General features: G+C 44.7%; 1 protein-coding gene across 5 annotated transcripts in view; it reads left to right on the top strand.

Moving 5' to 3' along the window:
• The window catches only part of LOC147026199 (outer dynein arm-docking complex subunit 3-like), a 57,647-nt gene extending 30,942 nt beyond the window's left edge, over positions 1-26,705 (top strand). For 2 of the 5 annotated variants that reach the window (XM_085881362.1, XM_085881359.1), the window contains 7 exons: positions 5,536-5,658; positions 5,934-6,089; positions 11,486-11,637; positions 12,132-12,288; positions 25,114-25,269; positions 26,136-26,223; positions 26,317-26,705. In XM_085881362.1, the coding sequence (XP_085737488.1) occupies positions 5,536-5,658; positions 5,934-6,089; positions 11,486-11,637; positions 12,132-12,288; positions 25,114-25,269; positions 26,136-26,223; positions 26,317-26,414 (930 nt within the window). In that variant the 3' untranslated portion in view covers positions 26,415-26,705. The remainder of the gene's footprint in view (positions 1-5,535; positions 5,659-5,933; positions 6,090-11,485; positions 11,638-12,131; positions 12,289-25,113; positions 25,270-26,135; positions 26,224-26,316) is intronic. The other 3 variants (XM_085881360.1, XM_085881361.1, XM_085881363.1) reach the window with 3 other exon arrangements.
• Positions 26,706-27,016: the final 311 nt, after the last annotated feature.

The following is a 27,016-nucleotide window of genomic DNA, read 5'->3' as shown; positions in this document are numbered from 1 at the left end:
GAGAGTGAGAGACCCAAAGACTCAGCCTCATCACGGGAGATACCAATGATCCGAAATGCCTTGGTTTCCACAGCGTGAAGCTGAGAAAAGAGAGAGGAGGGAGCAACAGCCCAGAGGGGAGAGCAGTACTCCATCAGGCTGTGGACAAATGCTTTGTATGTGGTCAAGAGCTCAGGTGCACCAAAGAAGGGCTTTGCACGATGGAGGATGTCCAGTCGATGACTGGCTTTGGAGGCCAGCCTGGAAATGCGGCTTTCCCGAGAAATGTCATGACAGATAGTGAGACCCAGAAGCTTGAATGAAAGGACTTTTTCAAGAGGATTGTTGTGAAAGTAGATGGGGGGTGGGGTTCCAGACGGTCCTTTCGGAGAGACAAAGTGAGAGTGTGAGATTTGTTCGGATTGAAAGACATGTTCCAAGTGTTGGACCAGTTTGTGATTTTACCCAGATCTGCAGAAAGTGAAGAGGCTGCTACTTGCCAATATGAGAGATGACGGATGGTATGGCAGAAGGTGGAGTCATCAGCGAACTGATAGAGGATTTTCCAGAGTCCGAGAGATCATTGATGAAAACCACGGTCCAGAACACTGCATTGAGGAACTCCAGCCTGGACAGGAAGGGGGAATGAGATAACTCCATCAAGGGCCACAAGTTGGCTGTGACAGGAGAGGAAGTCTGTGAGACATGAGTGGAAATGGCCTTGGATACCACAGGAAGAGAATTTGGTGAGCAGGGCAGGGTACCAGACCGAATCAAAAGAACGCGATACATCTCGGGAGATGGCTCTGATTTCATGTCTGACATTGAGGATCTCTATTCATTGTTGGGAGAGCAGAAGCAGCATGTCCAAGGTAGAGTGACCTGCTCTGAATCCGAATTGATGATTGGCAATTATACCATTGGAGAAGAGGAAAGATTTAATCTCTGAAGCAATGATGGATTCCATTACCTTGCTGATGATTCGGAGGAGGCTGATTTGTCTGTCATTGCAGGATCTGTTTTTGCACCTTTTTATGCAGGGCAGTAATGTTTGCTGATTTCCAAGCAGATGGCAGATGACCTTGAGTGAATGAGAGGGTGAAAACAACAGAGAGAGGATGAACAAGAGCAGCAGAGCAGGTTTTTAGGACACGTGGGTTGATGCCCTCTGGACCGGTTGCAGAATCTGAGTCGAGGTTTGACAGCAAGCTCTCCACCTTGTCAGGAGAAAAGGACACATAGTCCAGGAACAGCTGGGTGCACCTGGGTAAGGTGGGTTCAGAAAGCGATGGGTGTGGGACACAAGATTTAGAAGCAAATACGGAGTTTCGGCATTTAGCCTTTTCATGTGCAGTGTCAGCTGTGTGGCCGTTTGAGGTAAAGGAGGGGATGAAGGGGGAACATACACCAGAAACAGACTTGATGAGATACCACCAAGATTTGGAGGAGGGAGGCAGGTTTGCGAGCTCCGACTTGAGATTAGAAAGATGTTGTTTTTTGGCTTTCCTGAGGGTAGACACACACTTTCTCCGAGCTTTGTGGAAGGAACTGAGATTGCCTTCAGTTTGATTAGCCTTCCTTGAGGCGAAGGTAAGTTCTTTCAGGACAACTGCTTCACCACCAGCTTCAGTGTACCAAGGGTGGGAGGAAGAGTGTGACAACTGAGGACGAGATGGGATAAATCTGTGCATGAGATAGAGCAAGTTTCTTTGGAAGAATTCCCAGGATGAATTGTGTCAGAGAAAGTATAGATGGGAGACCAGTCTAGATGTTTGATGACTGCCTGAAGTCCCTGCCAGTCGGCTAAGTGAAATGCCAGACTCGACGGTGATGAGGTGGTTCTCTAATAACAGCCAGAGAGATGCCTATTTTGACAAGCATATGGTCAGATGAACCGATTGAAGCAGAGGAAGAACAGCGGATATTCTCAGGGAAATTGGTCAAATCAGATCCAGAAGAAATGGAGTACTGTTGGTTGAGATCCTAGTCATGAAGTTGACAGATTGTGTCAGTGCTAATGAGTTGCAGAAATCTTTTGCTGAAGTGCCGTGGCAGGTGAGGGAGGTACCCACACCCAGCCAACTGGCATGATGACAATTGAAGTCACCCCACTTGAGTAAGAGAAAGTTGTAATGAGAGGATAGAAGTTCGTCCATGTTTTCGGAGAGTGATATGTAAATGGAGTCATCACTGTTTGGTGGATAGTACAACACATGTATAAACATGAGGTGGAGTGGAGGGAAGCCATAGCCCAAGGTATTCCTGGGTGTGTGGGGGAGTGAGGGCAGTGCATGGAGAATGAGGAATCTTGTCTTTAATGAAGAGAGCAACTCTGCCGCCAGTACGAGACTCAGATCTGTCATACCAGAGGAGGGAGTAACTAGAGAAAGACACTAGGGAGTCTCAACGTCCTGAAGGAGGAAAGTTTATGTTAAGCAGATTATGTCTGGTTTGTCAGTGGCAACTTGGATGGAAAGATCTGTCAGGTTTGAGCGAAGGCCCCAGATGCTTGAGGTCCACACCGTTGAGGAAGAGAGGGGAGGAGGCTTTGGGTGTAGGGGAGGGGAGGGGGGAAGGATGAAGGAGGAGGGGGAGGTTAGGAGAGTTGTTGAAAGAGTGTGGGGGATTGCAGAAAAGTTAGGGGAGAGGGCCGGATGAGGAGGAGAAAAGGCTCGGTGGTGATGGGTTGAGGTACATTGCGGAGTAATAAGAGAGGGGGGCAGAGGACAGTTGAAGATTGGAGGAGGTGGAGAGCATACACCAGGTAAGGAGTTTGGAGGAAGTAGATTTAAGTTGGTGGGGTGAATTGGCACTGAAGTTGGAAAAAAGGACGATTGATAGAAGACGAACATGCATTGCAAAATGGGATTTTAAAAATATTCCTTTGGTACCAGGTCTCTTCGGGGAATCCTTGGCTATCACTGGTCAGACTTTGTCTCCAACGAGCAGTTGCTGAGAGAGACTCAAATGAGATTTGTTACCTGCATAGTCAGTGAGCGTCAGCTGCGGCTGTATGGACATGTGGCTCATTTTTCTGACGCTGATCCTGCTCACCAGATTCTCTCAGCGAGGGAGTCTCATGAGTGGAGGAGGCCAATGGGCTGACCACGTGCCTCGTGGTTGCAGCAGGTTGATCGGCATCTCAAGGAGATGGGGATGGACCAGGCATCTGCCTGGGGGATGGCCAGACGGAGGCCCCTGGAGAACCGGCGGAAAGTGGACGCAGCGATGCGCTGCTCTGGCACATGCTCCCATACCTGACCTGACCTGTATTTCACAGGCAGAATGATTCATCATTGTGTGTGCCGTCCGTCGGATGGACGTAAAATGGGTGTCCCATCTGCTGGCATAAGCTGGTGGACGTTAAAAATCCAATGGTTTCCTATGCAAAGAGTGGGTAAGCTATCGCCAGCATCCTGAACAAATCCCAAATTCCTGTCTGAACATCGAGAGGGCAATGCATCAGCGGCACAGCCAATGATGCTTCAGCCAATGATGCTACTCTGGAGCCTTGTGCTGCATCCGATAGAAGAATTGTCTCTTTGAAACCCAGCAAATATATTTTGCTTCGCATATTCTCAATAAAACTTGCTTTGTTTCTCTATAATGCAATACATACTTCTAATGATAACAAGCCGGTAGGCGGACATGGGTAGTCGCCTACCCAACAGAACCTGACGCGATGGGCCCGTTCGATGGGGAATGACCTGAGGATTAAGCACAAGAAAATTCATGATTCTAGCTTCAAGGGTTAATGCTGCAGATTGTTTTTTCGTTAAAATACCCCCACATTTAGAGGTTTTTCGGCCCTTTCTGGGCAACGGAGGGGTGCATAGCAACAGTTCTTTCTCACTCATAACTAAGACATACCATGAACCTACCATACTAGTTTTATGTATATCTGACTCATAATCTCTGAGATATAACAAACTTCGTTTTTTTATTGTTTTCGACCAGGGTTCATTCAGTCTATCTTCTCCGACAGTTTTCATAGGATTCGGCTGGAAATTTTTGACAATATGGCTGAATGTACTGCCCACAGTCGCTCGTGGCCCGATTTTTGATTTTCGAAAAAATAATTTTTTTATGATTTTTCAAAAATTTCAAAGTCCCGTTGCCAGGCAACGGTGGTGTCCAGAGCAACGGTTCTCATTCGTACACAACTATGTCATGGTATGAACCTACCCACCAAATTTCATTGAAATCGCCATTGTATTAACGGAGCACTGGACCGAACAGACAGACAGACAGACAAGTCGGTAGGCGGACATGGGTAGTCGCCTACCCAATAGATCCTAACGCAATGGGCCCGTTCGATGGGGAATGACCCGAGGATTAAGCATAAGAAAATTCATGATTCTAGCTTCAAGGGTTAATGCTGCAGATTGTTTTTTCGTTAAAATACCCCCACATTTAGAGGTTTTTCGGCCGTTGCTAGGCAACGGAGAGGTCCATAGCAACGGTTCTTTCTCACACATAACTCGGACATACCATGAACCTACCATACCAGTTTCATGTATATCTGACCCATAGTCTCTGAGATATAACGAACTTCGTTTTTTAATTCTTTTCGACCAGGGTTCATTCAAAGTCTATCTTCTCCAACAGTTGTCATAGGATCCGGCTGGAAATTTTTGACAATATGGCTGAATGTACTGCCCACAGTCGCTCGTGGCCCGATTTTTGATTTTCAAAAAAATACATTTTTTATGATTTTTTCAAAAATTTCAGTCCCGTTGCTAGGCAACGGTGGTGTCGATAGCAACGGTTCTCATTTGCACACAACTAGGTCATGGTATGAACCTACCAACCAAGTTTCATCAAAATCGCCATTGTATTAACTGAAATCGCCATTTTAAATACTGATAATAAGGGTAGAACAAATCTCAAAAAAAAAAAATTAAAACATTTTTTTTCGACAAGATCGACTACCCAACAGACAGATAGACAAACATATCGACGGAAAAACTGATAATAAGGGTAGAATAAATTTCAAAAAAAATTTTAATTTTTTTTTTTTTTCGACTGGATCGACTCCCCAATATATAAAAAAGTTTCACCTCTGAAACTTTTACCTGAATCAGCTTCAAGTTAGTCATTTACTTTTTGTACCCTGCCCCTCCAACAAGGTCAGAGACTGGATGGGGGATGGGGGGGAGCGAGGGGGAGGGACATATAGATGAGCTCCCTCCAACCAACCGACCCACCGATCATCCGTCCATGAACTTTTGTGTTCGTGATATTTCAAAAACGATTGTGCATTTAGCTTTCATATCGCAGATATCTATTCCTCATGACATTATCTCAACCTGAATAGACCACTTCTGTGATTGGCTGAATTTTGTTGCCACGGCAACCTTCTCAATAACTTGGCTCGTGCGTGCGATATTTCAAAAAAGTTTTAAGATTTCGTTTTCATATTACACAGATCTATCTATTCCTCATACCACTCAAAAGGTGGGGGGGGGAAGAGTATCAGCTCCTGTTAATGTTTATGTGCATCTTAGTGATACCTTATCACATTCAAATGGATAACCATCATATGTTTTAAAACAGACACGGCTTCAACATCTCCAGGAGAAAGTGGGAAAAGCGAAACAGGAGAGAGTTAAGGTCCAGATGTCCTTCAGAGACCAGATAAAGAAAGAGAGAATTATATTTGAGCATCTGGACAAACAGGTAAAGTTTATGATTTTGATGGAATTCACATCTAGTGATGGTTAAACTTGCAGGATTTGGCCGAGATTTCCAATGATGAGTTGTTGTTGAGGACTCTCATTTTTGCATAAGTTTAACACATTTTTAATCCTTCCTTGAACAGTATTTGAATTGGAATTGGACAGAATTATCGTCAGCTCGATGTTGATACTTTAATTTACAATGTAGTACTTTAAATCCTGCACATTAATTATGGTGGGGACAGAGATGAAAGGACATAATCATTTTGCACGCAGTTCCTGCAACGCATTGAAATGCAGAGTCAGAGAAACTTGGCAATGTTAGACGATTATCAATCAAGTCCTTTCACTGTCGAGCAAGAGAAGAAGAAATGCACTCTTGATGAGGCTACTGGGTGCATTACGAAAGCCACTGGTGTTTCCAATGTACAGGTAATTATTCAGAATTATATAATTCAATACGAGAAACAAAATAATATATCAGCTCAGTGCATTTGTAAAATGTTGGTTATCGGGAACATCTTTTTATCCCAGTTACTGTGACTAGTATCCTTCATTCACCTTTGATGTAACTGCGCGAATTGTTTACACTCCATAATTGTTGATTAGGACTAATATTGGCTCAAAATACTGATTCCAAAATACTGATTTAGTATCTGGTGGGAACTATCTCACTGGCACAAATGAATAATACTGAAGGCCGAGATTGAGGTCATTGAAGGAAGTACCTGTACTTATAAACCAATCAAAAAATACCAGAATAGGTAAAAAACATTATCACAAGAAGCAGTATATATAGTTTTATGGTTTATCTTTGTAAAAAAAAAAGAATCAAAAGTAAAAGTATCAAGTGGGGGGGGGGTAGTGGTGGGTGGGTTGGGTATGCGTGTGTGCGATATATAATTAATCAATTGCACCTCCTGGCTGTTATGGTGAGCATTGCCGCAGATTATGTCTCACTCTCACACTGTAAAACCACATAATCCACAAAGAACAACTATCAGTCTGCCACCCAGACGATTGTGCACACAAATGCAAACTATTTTACCAGAAGGCACATGGTGCGATCGGTGGGTAAATCGAAATGTGTGGAGTGTGACGAGCACTCCCCCGATCTGCAATGGACATAAAGTCCTGCACTTGACAATATTAGCAAATTGCACCACGTGCCTTCTGGTTGAATGGTTTGCATTAGCGGGAACAATTGTCTGGGTGGCAGCGGATGGTTGTTCTTTGCTGATTATGAGGTTTTACCGTGCGAGACATAGAGCCTGGTGTTGACTTAGTGGTTAGGTTGGCAGCTTGGGATCCTAGGGTCCTGAGTTCAAGCCTCGTTGGCCACTGAACTAATACACCAGGGGGTTGACTCAGCCTGTCATCCTTCCGAGGTCAGCGAAATGAGTACCAATGTGTACTGACAGAGGGGCACTGCATCAGCGACACAGTCGCGCTTCCAAGAAATGATAGCTACCCCAGCAGCTAAGTTGCCATACGCAAGAATAATAATAAGAAGAAGTGCGTGACATAATCCACGGCAATGCTCACCATAACAGCCAGGAGGTATGATTGATTTTTGAATGACGAATGTGGCTATCATTGGTAATATGGTAATATATTTATCAGTATACTGTCCTGATGAGGGCAAACAAGCTCAAATTCAGGACAGCATGCCGTTGAAGTTATGGGGACTTACTCCTATAGAGTGGTCTCATTGTATGACCACACATTCTGGCCCTTTGGGGTTAGGATGTGTGTTTGTTTGACCATATACTTAACCCTTTGGGCTGAGGGGCATGTGTATGCCAACAGGACAGTCTTGCTGGACTGTACTTTGGCCATGGGGACAAGGTGCACATCCCAAGTTATTTAAATGGTTTGATTTTTTCTTTACCTTTTTTTTGCATAAAAAGGCACCTTCAAAAGAGGAAAATAAGCCCGAAATAAGGATAGGCATCTCCGTTTGATGTTTAACTAATGTTGACTATGTAATCTTTGTCTGATAGTCTCTGGGCTGAGACCTCTGGATTGGAGGTGACACTTTGGTGAAGGACTTTATGTCCATTGGAGATTGGGGGAGTGCTTGACACACTCCACATATGTTGATTTACTTGCCGATCGCACCACATGCCTTCTGGTTAAATGGTTTGCATTTGGGGGAACAATCGTCTGGGTGGCAGAGGGATGGTTGTTCTTTGTTGATTGTGCAGTTTTACCATGTGAGATATGTCGCTACGTCCACTTTACGCCGGTATTCCAGACACCTCCATCTGGCCATCCCCCAGGAAGATGCCAGTCTCATCCTCATCTCCTTGAAATGCCAATCAACCTGCTACAACCACGAGGCATGTGGTCGGCCTGTTGTCCTGCTCCACTCACGAGGCTCCCTTGCTGAGAGAATCTGGTGAGCAGGATCAGCGTCAATAAAATGAGCCACACGTCCCTACAGCTGCAGCTGATGCTCACAGATTATACAGGTAACATATCTCATCTGAGTCTCCCTCAGCAACAGCTTGTTGGACACAGTCTGACCAGCAATAGTCAAGGATTCTCCGAAGAGACCTGGTACTGAAAGAGTTAAGTTTCCATCTCAGATCCTTGGCCAGAGTCCAAGACTGGAAGGACCTTTGTCCAATAGTCCAAGACTGCAAGACTGGAAGGAAGGAATTAGACTTGAACTTTCGTCATCCTGCATAGGTACTGACAATACTACACCCCATGATTCAGTGAATCCTTGGCTCCCCATGCTCTACCCAGATGTCTATCGACCTCTGGCTCACAACATATGGCGACATGAATATCACTGCCAAAGTAAGTGAATCTCGCCGTGACCTCAACATCCTCACCACAAACAGGTACAGACAATATAGCAGCATCCAAGATGTCATTGAAAGCCTGGATCTCAGTTTTGTCCCAGGAAACCCATAATGGCAGTGGCTCCAACTCCTCATTCAGCGCCTCGATGGGCCCCATAAGGATATTGAGCATCTCCATAAAGATGACTGCATAATCTGCGAAATCAAGGTCAGAGATCTAGACATTCCCAAACGATGCACCGCAGCTTGATATATCGAATACCCTCCCCCCACCCCTCACAGAATCCAGCCCACACAAGCACTTAAAAGTGTGGGGGCCAGTGCATACCCCTGTCAAACTCCGATAACAACTGGAAATAAGTCAGAGATGGAACCACCAATCCTCACAGCACTCTCAGCACCAAAGTATAGTTCAGAAATCAGATTGATCAGTTTTAGTGGCAATCCATGAAGACCGACAATCCTCCAGAGGGTATCCTGATTTACAAAAATGAATGCTTTGTGGAGATCAACAAAAGTTGTGAGCAACCCCTGCTGAAACTCTCGTCTGCTTTCACTGAGGACCTGACAGCCAGAACCCGGTCAATCGTTGACCTTTTTGGTGTAAAGCCCGACTGCTCTGGGCGCTGGTGCTCAAGCAGATGGTGGCGAGCTCTATCAAGAATTATCTGAGTAAAGACCTTGCCCGGCACTGAGAGCAGCGTCACCCCTCAGTAGTTGTTGCAGTCTTGGCGATCACCCTTCCCTTTCCAGAGAGGGACAACAAGGCCCCTCTTCCAGTCAGTTGGGATGATGCCTGTGTTCCAGGCAGAGCACAGAACTGTGTGTAACGACATGTGCACAGCATTTCCACCAGCCTTGAGAAGTTCAGCATAGTTGCTACAGATCCCAGGAGCTTCACCCCATTTCAACCGGTTCACCGCAGCCTGTTTCCACAAACGAAGGTGGATCACAGTTGATTGGAGGGTGAGCAATAGGGATAGTAACACCCCTGACATCCAACTCAACAGCTGTTGTCTCAGTTTGGTACAGCCTTTTAAAGTAACCGGCCCAGCAGACCTTCACTTCGGACTCCTCTTTCAAGAGCTCACCCCTCCCCTACTCTAACTGCAGTGCACTCAGGGATGGGCTTGGAGGAACACAATGCACAAATTCTTTTGTAAGCAGGATGAGAATCACTTGACTATAGGTGATACTCTACTCCTTCACAGATTCCTGGCACATATGACCCCTTGTCCACCCTCAGCGCATGTACAGTTTTCCTCCTCAGCTCCCTGAAAAGCTCACCTCTGCCATTAAGTCTGGCCCTGCGCCTCTGGTCAATGGCATCCAGTGTTTTTTGGGAGGCAAAGTTCTTCTTCACCTGATGGTGGGTTTTAAGACATCCAGCGACAACATCAAGGATGGTGGTCTTGAAGGCATTCCACAGCTCTTCAGGATTCCCCAAAATACCCAGGCCCCCCAAATCCCCACTCAGCCTGTTTGCATACTCCCCAACTACCTCTCATCCTTGAGATTGCCAACATCCAGCCTAGGCTGGGATGGTACCATTCTCCTGGATTTGAGCTGCAACTTCAGAGTTGCTACAACAAGCCTGTGGTCGGTATTGAGGAACTGAGCACTCCGATAGACCCTGCACTTATGGGGCATCCTCCAGCGACCATCAACAAGCACATAGTCAATCTCCTTTGCCACACCACCAGCGTTGAATTACCAAGTCCAACAAGGAGGCTGTGGGTGCTGAAACCATGAATCAGCCACCCGAAGTCCACGACTTCTTGCAAAGTCAAGGAACTGAGTGATATTCTGATTCACAGTGCCAGACCCATGGGGATGAACACATGTCTCAAAACCATCCACATCAGTGCCAGTCAATCCATTGAAATCTCCCAAGACATGAAGAGTATCTCGCCTGGGGCACTGATCAACCACAGACTCGAGTGTGGCATAGAATGCATCCTTCACAGTGAGATCACTTGCCTCATTCAGAGCATATACAAAGATCAGAGAAATGACACCCAAAGAGTGACGAATCCTCAGTCTCATCATTCGCTCCTTGACCAGTGTTACCTCAATTATATTGCGAGTCAGTTTATTGGACACAGCTACAGCAAATCCTTTGGCATGATAACCATTAGAGCGACCATACCAGTGGAAGGTATGACCACCTGCCATGATGTCACCACTATCCCGTCTCTGAACCTCAAAGAGTGCAGCAATACTAATTTTACATTGCTGGAGCTCAGATGACAGCAAAGACAGGTGATCATCCTCTCTTAGGGATAGGACATTCCAGGCACCCACCCAAAGGGACCGCCTCAAGTTAACCCGAGCAGATTACTGTCTGGTGGACAACACCTCTGCACCACCCTGACACACCACCGCAACCCGACCCAGAAAGGTTACCCTGTGCTTTTCCTCCGATCAAAGTATTGGTGGCCCGAAGACTTTTCCCCAAAACTGTCATCCGGTGAGCTGCCCTGTGAAGTGTGGTAGCACAGGATGTACTCCCACTGAGTAGGTTTTCAGTTTTTTGGGGGGGTTTTTTTGTGTGTATTTTGTGGAATGTCGTGTTTTGTGGTGGCTGGAGTGCAAATCCTGCCACTAACCTCCAAGAAAAAGGTAACCCAACTGCAGGATGACGTCCACAGACATAGTTAGGTGTGAGATATGGATGGCCCTTGGTTCACAAGGAACTTCTCCACACTTTGACAAGTTTTGTTTTTAATCCTGCTGGGTGTTCATATCCATACACCCTCCTCACCAGGAAAACTAGTGGGGAGACGGGTTAGTCACCGACAATCCGACCATGAAACAGGTTAGTACAGGTTTACATGGTACCTGTGGCAAGTCAGAGATCTGATCTAGCCTGACCTGACAAAAGGAGAGAATCAATCAATGCAAAGCAAAGCTTTCTCTCTTCCCCCTATCTCACACCTCTATCACTGAGTTTCCCTATCTGACTCAACTCATTACCTTTCCTAACACAGTTTTTATGATTTCACTCATTTGCAGGATATACTTCAGAGAACCCTGATCCAAGAGGAAACAAATTCAAATTTGGAGAAAATCAGGCAAAAAAATGATGAAGAGCTTCAGTGTGTCATACAACAGAGAGAGTATCTGCAGAAGACATTTGATCAACTGAAATACTCAAGGGAAGTGAAGTATGTGAGATACTACAGATGCTGTAATACCAACTGGCATTGTTATTTGAAAAAGAGAAATTTCACCCTCAATGCTTCTCTTCAGTTTTTTTTTTTTAAACTTAATCATTCTCTATTGCTCAATAATTTTGCAACAGTATTGTGTTTTTTTGTAAATTTTTACTTCTGTCCTATTTTCAGTGACAAGTTCTTCTTCACATAAAATGTCAAAATGTATCTTTTCTGATCTTTGTATGCTCCACTATCAATTGGGAGCTTCTAACACACCTTGTTGCTTGTCCTTCTCCCAACTAATTTCTCATCAAAATATTACAATTGCTTAAAGTGCAACTACCATTCAACACATAAATCTACAACAAGGTGCTGCATTCCCTTTGTTACTAATATATACTGCAATGGAATTGCCATTTAATTTGATGAATGACCAGTCTAGCTTTTAAGTTATATTTCTGTAACTACATTTGGTTTGTGGCAAAAAAATTATTTGTGACCAGTGACAATGAAAGTCTTGGTGACATGAAGACGCAGCTGGAAAATGTACAGAAACGTTTGGTCTGCAGAAAAGAAGCCATGGCGAAATCTAGAACTCTGCTGGACTCCATCAAGACTGGAATTGAACATCTCAAGGACAAGCTAAACAGCATCAGTTTGGTCAGTGCTTCATTATGGAATCCAAATACCTATAAAAAATCATAAAATGTTGTTGTACCAATTCCAAGAGAAATATCTCGATGGATTCCCATGGGATTTGCATAAGACAACATGCAGTTTGGATAGGAAACAATGGTATGGGCATGAGACGCAATGGCATTCGGATGAAACATCCTTTGCTGATTGTACCATGGTGCTCAGGAGACACTTTGTAAGACATAATGATCCGTGTGTTGAAAATCCACGAGACTTTTTCATAAAACATTAATGTAAACGTATAGGATGAAAACCCCTTTTTTGGAAATGTTATGATGCTTTATATTAATTATCTACTACTACTTTTAATTATTCAACAGTCACAATTATTCCCACGTTCTTGTGGAGTTGGCCAGCGAAAGGTTTTTGACTTAAATCTTCACGAACAGTTTGGCTAGGCTGCAGGTGATTTTATAATGAATTCAGAGTGCCAGCAGTAACTCGCCTCTTCTTTGCAAATTACACCGTGGGATCTTTAACATCCCCAAACTGGAGCTATCAATGGTACAATTCAGCTAAATGTCCATCAGAAGAAGGGTGCACTTTGGAATGCACCAATCTGGCAATTTGTACTTTGCTTGGGAAACGAGTCCTGGTGAGACAGTGCACATCCCATTGAGCTATCCTGTTTGATACATTTTACCTGTTCGATACATTTTATGACTACAGTAAACCCTCAAATATTGCAGGTTCTAATATTACAGGTTTCAACCAATCGCGGGCAACCTATTGTGTTCCGATTTAGTTACCGTGGTCTTCCATTTTGGCCACCAATCAGGGTTTTTGAGCTGAGAAGAATCGCTGTTTACGTTAGTGTGTACGATTACCTCCCATTTTGAGTCTTTTGTTGTTTCTCATGCTCCGTTAATTATAGTTATCAACCCAGCATACACAAACGAAGCTAAATTTAAGAATGAATCATCATCAAGCAGGAAATGACATGTGGAGATCTGGTAATACGAGATCTCCAAGATATAGTGAACACACAACAGTAAATAGTGGTGCCCAAATGTAAAACTATGGACAAATTTAGTTGTACCAAAAGGTAGAGAAAGGTGATGACATTTTGCAAAAGAATTGAGTTGTTAGATACGTTGGCAAGAGGTCAAAGTGTGACATCTGTGGGCTGCCATTACGGAAATCAATGAATCTACTGTGCAGTGCATGTGAGTCAAATGCGGTAATATGGGATAAATCATTGTGGATTTCTCAATTTGATTGGACCGGTAATGCGAGAGAAACCATTACAGATATACCTTTTGGAGTGGACCGGTAATATGGGAGAAACCATGGCAGATTTACCTATTTGAGTGGACCGGTAATACGGGAGAAATGATTGCGGATTTACCAATGTTTCCACGGGGCACCCGGGGCCGAAGGCTCCAGTTCAACCATGGCGGATGCCGACGAGACGGGATTATTTTGAGAGAGGATGCCATCCGATACCTTCCTATCCAAGCAGCAAAGATCTGCTGTGGGTCAAGGTGGCTAATGATCGTTTTACCCTTCTTCGATGTGGCAATGCAGCAGGCGACTTCATCATGCTCCTGATGATCAAACAGCCATCGCAAGTTCTACACCCACAACTTTCTAACCAACCTTATCACATTGGTGGTTAGGTGACAATAACAAGCCAATTAAATTTTAGTTCAGGTTCGAATCCAGATCCGGCTTATCAGTGGTATACAAAACATAAATTAGTCAATTTTGTGGAGGTATGCACTCTATCGAGTGCCCTTCTAGTTTTACACTGAAATAAACATGTAAATAGAAATAAATACAATGTTGGCATACTTTATATTTATTTTAAATGTTTATTACCTCCACCACCGAAGGTGAAGGAGGTTATATTTTCACCCCTTTCTGTCTGTTTGGCTTTGTTTTTCTTGTTTGTGTGTGTGCAGGTTATCTCAAAAAGTTGTGAACAGATCCGTATGAAATTTTGTAGACAGGTTCGGTGTGTAACAAGGACGAACTGATTAGATTTTGGTGAAGATCTGAAGCCGGATCCGGCTACTATAATGTTTTAAGTGATTCTTCACCATTGAGAGATCGGGCCAAAAACGATATATAGCATGATATCTCAAAAGGTTGTGGACGGATTCAGATGAAACTTGGTGGACATGTTGGGTGTATCACAAGGAAGAATTGATTCAATTTTGGTGAAGATCCGAATCCGGATCCCGATCTGGATGCGAGAATTATTTGTTTTTTTAAGTGACTCTTCACCATTTAGGTCATGTGGAGGTGGGTCGGTTCGTTCAGTTTCGTTGTGCAGATCACCAATCTAAACGAAATTCACCCTGTGCATTCATGAGAACACACCATTGAAATTCCTACTTGTTTCCATATGCACAAGTTGACACACCGACAGTTATTACCATTTGAAATTACCGCCGTGAAGTGGGCGTGGCGAGCTTATAATCGTGGAGGAAACGACCAGGAAACAACAAATCAAGATGGCGGCGCCCATGGTTGTCTGGTGATTGAGTGATTTTTGGTCTTTCAACAACCAAATATGCGTTGTTTCACACTTGGGTGGGGAGGAAGATGAGAAAGTGACGCAATTCACGGATAAGAGCTGGCTTAAGGTATGTGAGTGTGTGAAGGCTTGGTACGACGCCACAGATAGTGAAACTATCAACAAATGCCGTTTGCTGGCTGATCAAATTATGAAACTGCTGCCAATGACTGATTCTCCTACGGATGCAGGCTGTCACCGGTTCTGCTATGCGTCGTTTTGTAACAAGGATCATATAAAACGTACTGAAGCCAGGAAAAGGAAATCAGAAGCCAGCACTACTGCAGTTTCTGCTAGAGCCAGTGAGGTGGTGGGCGGACTAGAAGAAGAGGGGCACTCATATCACAAAATACGTAGAAAATCCCTCAGAACCTCTGTAGAAATGGTGGCTGGCAAATCAGCTGGTGTACTGCCAAGAATTTGTGTGATATGCCAGAAAAAGACAAATTCATCCGTGTCAAAGGAAAATCTCAACGTGTACAGTTGTCCCTGGCATAAACAGGATGGAGGAAAGCTGAGGGAAACTGCTGAGCAGAGGAGAGATGAACGTGATGTGAGAATAATGACAACTATAAAGGATAAAGACTGTGTGGCGCTGGCAGTTTGTTATCACCATAAATATTATTATGAGTATGTGAATGACACATACCACAGACAGAGTGAAAGTAAACTCCAAACTCAGAAAGTGAACTATGACTCAACATTTGACATTTTCCATGATAAAGTAATCCAGGTAAGACTCATTGATGGAAAGCAATCTATACATATGAAGAAGTTGTGTGAGATGTTCAATGACCTACTCAGAGTTTGCGAAGGTCAGGATAAGGCCAACTACCAGACAACAAGACTGAAGAAAAGACTGCAGGAACGGAACCCAGACATGATTTTCTATCGTCCACCAAAAATGTCTGAGAGCGAAGTGGTGTACATGGACATTGATATTGGTTCCATTGCTCAGGCTGCTGTTGTAGACAGTAGCTCTACAACAGAAACAGAGTCAACTACAGAGGATGAAGCCAGCCAGGGTCCACAGCAGGGTGACTCAGACCTCAATTTACATGTTCTATACTCGGGAGCACTCATGGTGAGGGATGACCTGAACAAACACCATAGTGTGGACATTACATGGCCCTACTTGGAAATGGTGGAGCTAGCACTAGAGCTTATACGGGCAACTCGTACTTCGAACTGGCCGAAACACCTTGCGATCACGAGAGCATCAATGCCCTGGTACTTTGCGTACGATCACCTAAACTATGCAAGGTACTTACCCGTTTCCTGGCTGGAAATGGCCGGGCTAGAGCACTCCCACCCAGACACCTATCAAGCGTTCATGGATGGCAAATGGACTGCCCTACGGCATACTCGTTATGGATTTAGTAGTGTTGCGTGTGATCAGATCATAGAGCAGACTTTAAATAGGGACAGCAAGACCAGTGGAGGCATCATTGGTTACACTCAGAAAAGCACAGCTGTGAAGAAGTGGATCCTGTCCCAACCAGCACATGCGGAAATCGCAAGGAAATGTGAGTCCATGGCGGGTATCCACAATGAGCCCCGAACGAGAAAGGATTTGGATGTGTCGAGCTCGAAGAAGAACGAAGCAGTGGTGGTACAAATGATGGACACAGTACTTCAAATGATTAACCCTTTCTCCGGCGCTCACCTTGAACTTGTCAATATTAGTTCAGGTGTCATCGCACTGCCAGCCACTTCTGCGGACTTGATGAACGCATATGTCAAGGGAGAGAATGCTGTCGTACAATTCTTGCGTGATCGGCTTCTCTCGGGTGAGGTCCCATTCTTCACTCAGATTTTGAAAGCCAAATTGGCAACTTTCTCGAAGGCGCAAGGCAAGTCGGCGACTCCCCACCAGCAGACGCTGAAGGTTGAAATTGCGAATGAACGTCGTCTTTTCACACGACTGCTGTTGATTGGCGAGTAAAGCAATGTAACACTCCACGATCTGCTCGCGTACCCACTGGCGAACATATCTTTCCCGCTGGCATCCGGTGATGGTTCGATTGCTAAGACGGACAAAGCCAAACTCCCCAACCATGTACTGTAACTGTGGCCCGATTGCTGTGTGGACGCTCGGCCTATCCAAGGTGCAACAATTGTGGATGGAATGGCCGTTATTCAGGCGATAAAGGCTGGTTCACTACATAATACTTTCGGCAAACTGGAAGAGATGGAGCTGAACATTGTAGTGGCCAAAGCACGACATAACCAATCTTCGAGACTGGACGTGGTGTTTGATACTTACCCAAGTATCAGCATCAAGTGCCTGGAGCACGCCAGACGAGTGGGCAGGGCAGGCGATCTTCAGGTACGAACCATCTACAGATGTGATCAAGCCCTTCCAAAACAGTGGGCCAATTATCTCCTGAGCGGAGCCAACAAGGAGGCGTTGATAGAGTTCATCGTCGAATCGTGGACGAGAAACATCTCTCCATGAAAACTGGGTGACATGCTGTTGTACGTCAGTCATGCCGGCAAATGTGAGAAAATCAAGGCGTCGAATGGTGTCATGACTGTGTCGTCAGTACCTGAACTTGAATGTGACCATGAGGAAGCTGACACAAAGCTCCCGCTACATGCCGCTCACACAGAACAGAATGGAGAGTCAGTGCGCATAGAGAGTTTCGACACCGATGTGTTTGTGTTGGCATTGGCTCACTCGAAGTCGATTCAGGCGTGAAATTTCCATCTGGTCACAGGAAGTCCCAAGGTCATTATCGTCGTTGACATTAGGAAGCTGAGTAATGCCCTGGAAAGTTCTGTCTGCGATGCATTGATAGGTTTGCACAATTTCATGGGAAGTGATACCACCAGTGCATTCCATGGTAAGGGCAAAACAAGGCCATTTGACTTGATGATGAAGGGTCCCCATCTCATCACCTGTTTCGGGAGCATTGGTCGAGAATTCACGCTAGATCAGAATATCATTCACGACCTGGAACAATTCGTCTGCGCCATGTACAATCAGCCGACCATGAAGAGTGTGAATGAGGCTCGCTACAAGCTATTCTGCAGCCAGTTGCTGGGAGAACAGAAGTTGCCGCCTACAAGCGACGCTCTGATGCTGCATTGCAAAAGAGTGAACTATCAGTCTGCGATCCACCACCGCGTGACTGAGAGGTTTATAGAAGCCCCTTCTCCTACATTTCATGGATGGATGGAACGCAACGGAGCACTGATTGTTCACTGGTTGAACAAACCACCAACACCGAAGGAACTGTTAGAGGCGACGAAATGTAATTGCAAGAAGACGAAATGCGAGACCAACCAGTGTTTTTGCCGGTCAAAAGGACTGTCCTGCGCAGAGTGCTGTGGGTGTCAAAACTGCGCCAACGATGAACAGACCCGTGCAGAAATGGAACTTATGGATGATCAAAGCAGAACTGACGATGATTCCGACGACGAACTGTGAATGCGGATGTCACACTGCTTTTGCTGTGGTAATCTACTACACAGTAGTATTCAGGTTGGTTAGCATGTAATAGTGGACTTGAGTTTTGTAATAGCAGCAATCAAGAGCCTAGTTCAGTAACTGCTTCAGAGCAAGAAATACTGGAGTTCTAAGACAGTAATCTTCTTGTGGTGGTTCTACTTTTCATAAGGCTGAGTCACGCAGTGTCTTTGTCTTTGATTTAATCCGTAAGAGCCAATGTAACTGTCTTTAATAGGCGCTGTAACTGTCTTTAATAGTCAATGTAACTACCTTTAATAGCCAGTGTGGCTGCCTTTTAAGCAAAAAGTTGCCTTGGTCAACTCGAAGGCCTGTCTGGTCGGTCCAGACGTTTTCGGCCGGTAAAAATATGTAACTGCTTCGGTTTACGACCTTTAATTATAAACATCTTTAATAACAGTGAATAGGGCTCTGAATAAACATATTGTATCATTTTAAGACCTCACAAGAGTTTTCTTTGACGTACATATCAGTCTAACCTTGATTCTTCATTTCTGTATCAAAATCGTGCTTTAATGATCGGTTTATCTTTAATTGCCAAAAATGACCAATTGTGTCACATCCTCGACGTGGAAACAAGTGGATTTGGACTCCGTCTAAAATTCTTTAAGTATGCCAAATTTCATCCAGATTGGTGATCTGCACAACGAAAATCATTTTCTGAAGGTAATAGCAAGTACCTCCACATGGTCTAATTGAGAGATAGGGCCAAAAACTATATAGCACTGTAAAGCATGATATTTCAAAAATGTATTGGGCCTGATATTTTGTCGTGGATCAGGCATTACGTGGTGGAAGTATGCGCTCTGCTGATTGCCCTTCTAATTTGTAATGCGCTTCTTGTAATGTGTATATTTTTAGTAGCCTCAATATTTTCAATATTTTCCTTCAATATTTTCCCACCTTCCTCAATATTTTCTCGAAGCCTAGGAACCAAAATCTCCATTTTCCCATTGGCCCTTGGTTTCCACTGTTGCGGTTTTAACTATCGTGGCATTTTTCAGAACATAACCCCCGCTACATTTGAGGGTTTACTGTATTGCATTGTTATGGGCCTGTATTGCATTTGAGGGTTTGAGGTTCGCCACGATGGGAAGCACTCGGGTTCATCTCGAACGCCCAGTCCTGAGGCCACCAGCCTCGGATAATTCTGTGGTCTGGCAGGTTGCTAGTCAACCATGAATGTTGATTGGTACCGCTTTCCGGTGGATTGGCAGTATCAAGGGGGTACTCGTTCCCTCAACATGCACTTGCCTTATCTTATCAAATATCGAATGTGGCAAGTACGTACCGGCAAACGTGTAGAGCCAATCAGTGGGGGAAAACTTCTCGACTAATGCAGCCTATGTTGGACCAATGGAAGAAAGGATGCACTATGAGCTGGTTGAACTTCAATTAACACAAGGTTGATTTATATAGAAAGCACGAGGAATGGTATATGGCACAGTGAAGACAAGGGGTTTATTTACAAGGAATAGACGTACAGCAGGGACATGTAATATTTGTGTGGTGTGGCAAAAGAGATACAGTGATACATTCAAGCAAAGTGACAAAGAGCAAAACTACACTGATACTATCTATCTTAAACACTCTTACACCAACAATACAGGTGCCATCAGGATCATTTTGCAGAAGGGTAGAATAGCAAAATAGAGCAGTGTGAGGTGGTTGCAACTTCTTTGGCTCACCGAATGGGCTAAGGAGCCTGCGCCGCCCATTCACTGAGGGAGTGGTAAAAAGGAGGAATACTGGTTGGTGTCTCAGGTGGGTATTGAAGAGGTGCGAATGGGGGGTGCAGGTGCGAGGAGGGCACTGGAAAGAGGTGCATATGAGTGAGGTTGCTCTGAGATGAATGGTTCTTCGGGACTTGCCCTCACTGAGTTCCTTTTGCATCCACAGTAGATGATACAGAAAAGAGAAAGAACATGTGAGAAGACAGGTTAACTTAATGTGCGAGGTGATAATTAGCCTGGCCTTAATGAATGCGCCTTGCATGGCACCTGGATCGCTTGCTCACCCAGCACTCCATCCCATAAGCTCCATACCACCAGTTCCAGCTCCAGTTCTGACCCACCATCACTGACCCACCTTTTGCGATGTACCGCCGACCAAGGCAAAAGAGATCTCACGTCTGGAACGCATAGCTTAAGTAGCCACTTGGCATGGGCGGAACTTTGGTGTGGATCAAATGAGTCGCAAGGCGTGGTGATCATTATTTGCGGCATGTTCATTGGTGCATACCCTATTCCGCCAATGCCAGCACTGCCCATGCAAGTTTGCAGTCTCATGAGGATGCCGGCATTACCTCCCGGACAACCCGCACCGGAGTTCTGCACTTAGCATGGATCTGGCGTTTTTGGCTGCGCTCTCCGAGTGCGAACGTGCGCTGGAAGCCTAATTGGCATTACAAGCAAGTGGAGCATCATTTAACTATTTATTAGGTGATAATGGGCTATTAGCACACTTTTTCACTTTGTACGTACTATCAACCTCTGAACGTCTTGATCTGAAGTGTCTGCTGTCTGCGCATTGCACCATTGCTCGCACTGCTCACCATTGCTTAGCATAGCAGCAGGCATCTGTTGTGACTGTGTGGTAATTGTGGTCAAGGTGGTGTGGTGAGTGAGCTGTGGTTCAGGTGGTGTGGTTGTAGAGCAATGAAGAATGTGTATAGTGAGCTTGTATAATGTTCTAATAATGTGGAGTGATAATAAATGTGTCTTAATGTGGTGTGATCATTGTAGTGTTTGTAGGAAGAGTGTGGTGGAAGTTAAAGTACTGTGGTAGATTGATTCTGGTGTGCAATTCAAACTGGGTTATGGCACTTTATTCAATTGACCCATAAAACCCATTAAACAAAAGGGGAGGACTATCTGAAACAAGTAATAATTTAAAAAACTATCTCTCAGAAACCGCATTATGTTGTGTCGGAACCTTCCCTCACGCTGCCCTCCTCTTCCCTCACGCTGCCTTCCCCTTCCCTCACGCTGCCCTCCTCTTCCCTCATGCTGCCTTCCCCTTCCCTCACGCTGCCTTCCCCTTCCCTCACGCTGCCTTCCCCTTCCCTCATGCTGCCTTCCCCTTCCCTCACGCTGCCTTCCCCTTCCCTCACGCTGCCTTCCCCGTCCCTCACGCTGCCTTCCCCGTCCCTCACGCTGCCTTCCCCTTCCCTCACGCTGCCTTTCCCTTCCCTCATGCTGCCTTCCCCTTCCCTCACGCTGCCTTCCCCTTCTCTCATGCTGCCTTCCTCTTCCCTCACGCTGCCATCCCTTCCCCTCATGCTGCTTTCCCTTCCCCTCACGCTGCTTTCCCCTCACGCTGCCATCTCATCCCCTCACGCTGCCTTCCCTTCCCCTCATGCTGCCATCCCTTCCCCTCACGCTGCTTTCCCTTACCCTCACGCTGCCTTCCCTTCTGCTCACGCTGTCTTCCTTTCCCCTCACACTGCCATCCCTTACCCTCACACTGCCTTCCCCTTACCTCGTGCTGCCTTCCCCTTCCCTCATGCTGCCATCCCTTCCCCTCATGCTGCCATCCCTTACCCTCACGCTGCCTTCCCTTCTGCTCACGCTGTCTTCCCTTCCCCTCACACTGCCATCGCTTACCCTCACACTGCCTTCCCCTTACCTCGTGCTGCCTTCCCCTTCCCTCATGCTGCCTTCCCCTTCCCTCACGCTGCCTTCCCCTTCCCTCACGCTGCCTTCCCCTTCTCCTCCCCTTATGCCACCTCCCTTCCCCTCATGCTGCCATCCCTTCCCCTCACGCTGCTATCCCTTCCCCTCATGCTGCCTTCCCTTCCCTTCACGCTGCCTTCCCTCATCTTCCCCTTATACATACCTCCTCCCAGACCCCGGACATTTCCGGGCGGCCTCCGCATGCTGTATTAACGTGCCATCCTAACATACCCCATTTTGTTCAATCGTGTACTACCCACCCACATCCCCCCACCACCCCTCCCCCCACACACATACACCTTTCTTCACAAGTCCCCCTTCCAAATGCAAGTCCAGAACCCCCTCCCCTCATGCTTAACTCCTCCAAAACCCCATCCCCTTTCCCCCCTCCTCTCTCTCCTCCATCCTCCTCATTCGAACCGTCTCCTCCCGAAATGCATAACGACGTTTGGTGAGTCATTGCTCTCCCCACCCCCTCCCCCTCTTTCCCCAAGCCCAGCTCCCCCATTCCTTGCCCCCTCCTATTCCTATCTATCTCTCTCTCTCTCTCTCTCTCTCTCTCTCTCTCTCTCTCTCTCTCTCTCTCTCTCTCTCTCTCTCTCTCTCTCTCTCTCTCTCTCTCTCTCTCTCTCTCTCTCTCTCTCTCTCTCTCTCTCTCTCTCTCTCTCTCTCTCTCTCTCTCTCTCTCTCTCTCTCTCTCTTCCATTCCTCCTCTCATTATCACCCTCCTCTCCTTTCCACCCTCCTCTCATTATCACCCTCCTCTCCTTCCCACCCTCCTCTCTGTACTCTCTCTCCCTCTTTCTCCCCCCCCACCCCCACATAATATTCCCACTGTCAGTGAAGCAACTGGTTGTATTTGCTAGTCATAAATAAGAAACGTTATATGTTATTCCTACGATACACACAATGGTCTTTTAACTAATCACCAGCTTTTTAGCTGACCTGGAACATAGATCCGCGGAGCTTATGGAATGGTGCGTCGTCAGTCCATCCATCCATTTACAAACATTTGCAACTTCTTGTTCTGGAACTACACTCATGATTTCGATGAAACTTTACCACAACCTTCAACACCCACAATGAACAAAAGTTTGTTCACTGCATTAAAAAAATTGGGGTCTGAAGGGGTCAAGGAGGGAGTTTAGGGGGTGGGGGATGCCCCCCAAAAAGACGGAGTTGCTTTCTTCTCCGAAACCACCCACACAATTTCGATGAATCTTGACCACAACCTTCATCACTCATGATGTACCAATGTTTGTTCACACCATTAAAAAAAAATCATGGTTTAAGGGGGGTGTATGGGGGGAGTTGCCCCCCAAAATAGGTAATTACTTTCTTTTCAGAAACTACACATGCATTTCCGATGAAACTTGAGTACAACCTTCATCACCCGTGATGTACCATAGTTTGTTCATGGCCTTACAAAAATTGGGGTCTGAAAGGGTCTATGGAGGGAGTTTAAGTGGAGGTTGCCCCCCCCCCCCCAAAGAAGTATCTGCTTTCTTCTCAGAAACGACAAACACAATTTCAATGAAATTTGACCACAACCTTCATCACCCATGATGTACTAAAGTTTGTTTACAGCATTAGAAAAAGTGGGGTCTCAGGAGTTTTTGGTGGGGGTTGCTCCCCAAAATAGGTATTTTCTCTCTTTTCAGAAACTATGCATACAATTTTGATTAAACTTGACCACAACCTTCATCACCCTTGTTGTACCAAAGTTTGTTCACTGCATTAAAAAAAATCCATTGGTATTTACTTTCTTCTCCATTAAATATTTTGTGGATTGTCTACACCTACCAGTGGTTCCCTGGTTTTCTTATCCAGCCACCACAAGATGAGCTCCCAGAGGTATTGGCCTTATTTTTATCATCAAAGTGGAATTTTTTTCATTAAGTAGAAATAAACATTTAATCCTCACATTTTACAAAAGTATTGCTTTTTTTTTTACACAAAACATCTTTGGCATGATGTTAGATGCTTCTGAAGTAGTCTCATTGTAAAGAATACTAGTTAATGCCATTACCTCCCCAGTGATTGTCAGGGCAGGAATTTGAGAAGCCGACAGGTCACTAGCACAGATTTACCACTCTTTCTTAATTTGACTCTGCAAAGGATTGTGCCAAATGTCAAATAAAATGGTGCAGAGGTCATGCACCTACTTTTGAGTTGTCTTGTCTGCATTTGATGATTGACCTGTTTGCATTGATTGCTCGTGGATGTTAAAAATCCCACCATGTGTTTCAAAGAAGAGTATATGAGTTATTGCCAGCAGCATAAACAATTCCTGATTAGTCAGCTCCAGTTAAACATCAGGCCTGGCCAGCTATTTTGTAAAAGACTTGGGACAACAAAACATCCTTTACGAGCTACTAACACAATCTCAATGGGACATGAAGCCTGGTGTTGGCTTAATGGTTAAGGAGGTTGGCTTAAGATCTTAGGATTTTGAGTTTGAGCCCCTGTCGTTTCATTGAAATATCACCAGGTGGGTTGACTCAGCCTGTCATCCTTCTGTGGTTGGCATAAAATAAGTGCCAGCTTTCTGGTAACAGGGGCACTGCATCAGCAGCACAGCAGCACTTCCAGAAATGATGCAACCAGCAGCCACAGGCTGCATACAAAACACCATCAACAATGGGACACGTCATTACAAAGAAGAAGGATATTTTATGCAAACCCACAGAGCTTATTGGGGAACACACATACTTTGAACTAACCTCATGCTTCGTCGTTTTTTTTTTTATTAAGATATTTGTTTTAGGTTCTTACATTATTGTCCTTTCATAAGCACTTTTGAACTGCATTCAGGAAAACAGCTTTTCACCACTTATGAGATGTTTGGGATTTTTTAACTGCCTTATGTTTGCCACATGTCGATTTCACGTTCTTGGTTTACTGCTGCTCTTTCCCTGTCCTATTGAGTTTATAGCTTTGGTTTGTTGGAATATCGTTTAAGTACACACGTTGTACACTGTACGGTATTTTTAAGATGCTTTTACTTTGAAGATTATTTTCCTTTTGCGTTACATCTCTGCCAATCTCTCATGTGTTCCAAACTTTCCAAATTAATTGCAATTGATAACTTCACAAGTATTTTATCCTATCTGTGACTGCAGGGTGAAGACGTAGATTTGCTGGAGAACCTCGATTCCACATCTGATGAATCTGTGTTGGAATTGTTCAGTTTGGTCGAGAGCAAGCTCAAGTGTTTGCTGGAGGGTGTGCAAGAGAAGGACTTTGAGGAAATATCAATGCTGATTGAGGAGGATGAGGTAATCTTGATATGGTCTTTTCATGGGGATTTTTAAAGTTTTTGTGTACCTAATATATATATATAAATATAACGCAATGAGTGTGGAGAGAAAAGTGACATCATGTAGTTGGTATGCTGGTATCCAGAGTACTTCTGGGAAGTGATGTCACTGACCCCATGCTCAGTGACTGTTTGTCGGAATTCGAGTCGAGTGTTGTCTCATGTATCTGTCTACATGTGTGTGACAGATTTGTGTTGCAGCTCTCTCCTTGACCCAAGCCCCTGTAGAAAATAATAGCAGGAATAATATTAATAGCTGGTCAATAATTATATACAATAGTCTCTCAGTCTCTCTTCAGCAGATATTTGTCCTTGATGCAAAAGATGTCTCTTGCAGCTAAAATTATTCTATCTTAACACTCCAATAGAAGGGTTTGTGTGATACCAGAGAATACTATTCAACTCGTGTTTCCATTGATTGCCTGCCATAGCACAACTGATAAATGTTTCTTTGGCCTCAGTTGGCAACACCCTAGGATAGCTTCTGTATGGCATCATATTCTGCTAACTCTTGGATCTAACCAAGCAAATGGCTTCATGATTTTGGAGCACTTACACACATTTATGCATCTCATTGAAACTCCCTCATTACTGAGAACATTTGCAGCTAATTGTAATATCGCTTTTATCCCCTGAGAAATCTCAAGAAGCAAGGTGCCCACACACAATCACATGAGCAAAGCCAACTGTATTTTGAATTCAAAATATAGACATTTATCACTTTAGAAACTTCTTTATAAATCCAATTTTGAAGCACAAAGTTGGATGAAATCCATAACATTCATAATTTGAATGTCTTTTTTTTTTTCTCAACTTTCCTTTTAGTTCCATACTACTCTTGAAGGAAAGCAGCCTTTCAACAATGCACAATTTCAGTCTGCCTCGTCAAAACAACAAGTGGATTCATTATATGGTGTGTATGTTTGGTGATCATGAAAAATTTGACCTGTCTTTTTGCTGCCTCTGTTATTCTTGACTACATATTGTGATGTATTCTTTCCTGCAGTGAACCAAGAAATTGCAAAATTTAACAAGAGCCGTGCCATGCTCAAGAAGCGTTCTCAGAAAATAATTGAAGAATATAAGCAGAAGCGAATCCATTGAGGGACTTAAAACCATGGGAAACATTTTCAAAAGCAAAACTATAGCATAGCCCCAAGTTCCACAATATATTCTAAGGTGTGCAGCTGGTTCATTTAAGTCATCCAGCCTCTTTAGGTGACACTTTCTGGAGTCATGACAGCAGAGGTGGTAAAATCCTTTAAAGTGTGTTCGACAAGTGTTATTTGAAGAAGTAACGTTAAAATACTTATTATAGATGCTATGGCGACCACTGTGAACAGCATTTCGTGACACATGTAATAAATATTTTTTTCATTTTATGCCACAAACCTATATGTATGGGGTTACTCTTTATTTTAGCCAAAGGAATTAAATCTCCATCTCAGATCCCTGGAAGCAAAGAAATTAAATCTCTGTCTCAGATTTCTGGTCAGAGTCCAAGTCTCAAATCCATAGAGCAAGACGAAGCAGCAAGGACCTGAAGACTTGGAATTTCATCCTCCCACACAGATACCGGCAGCGCCACACCCCATGATCCAGTGAATCCATGACTCCCCAGGCCCGACCCAGACATCTGTAGACCTCTGGCTCACAGCAAGCAGAGACATGAATATCACTGCCAAGGTAAGTAAATCTCTCCATGA

The sequence above is a fragment of the Eptatretus burgeri genome, chromosome 5, assembly GCF_056783735.1.
Source record: "Eptatretus burgeri isolate ZD-2024b chromosome 5, Ebu_testis_v1, whole genome shotgun sequence".
Lineage (NCBI taxonomy): Eukaryota > Metazoa > Chordata > Myxini > Myxiniformes > Myxinidae > Eptatretus > Eptatretus burgeri.
This window is presented reverse-complemented; position numbering and strand designations above follow the sequence as displayed.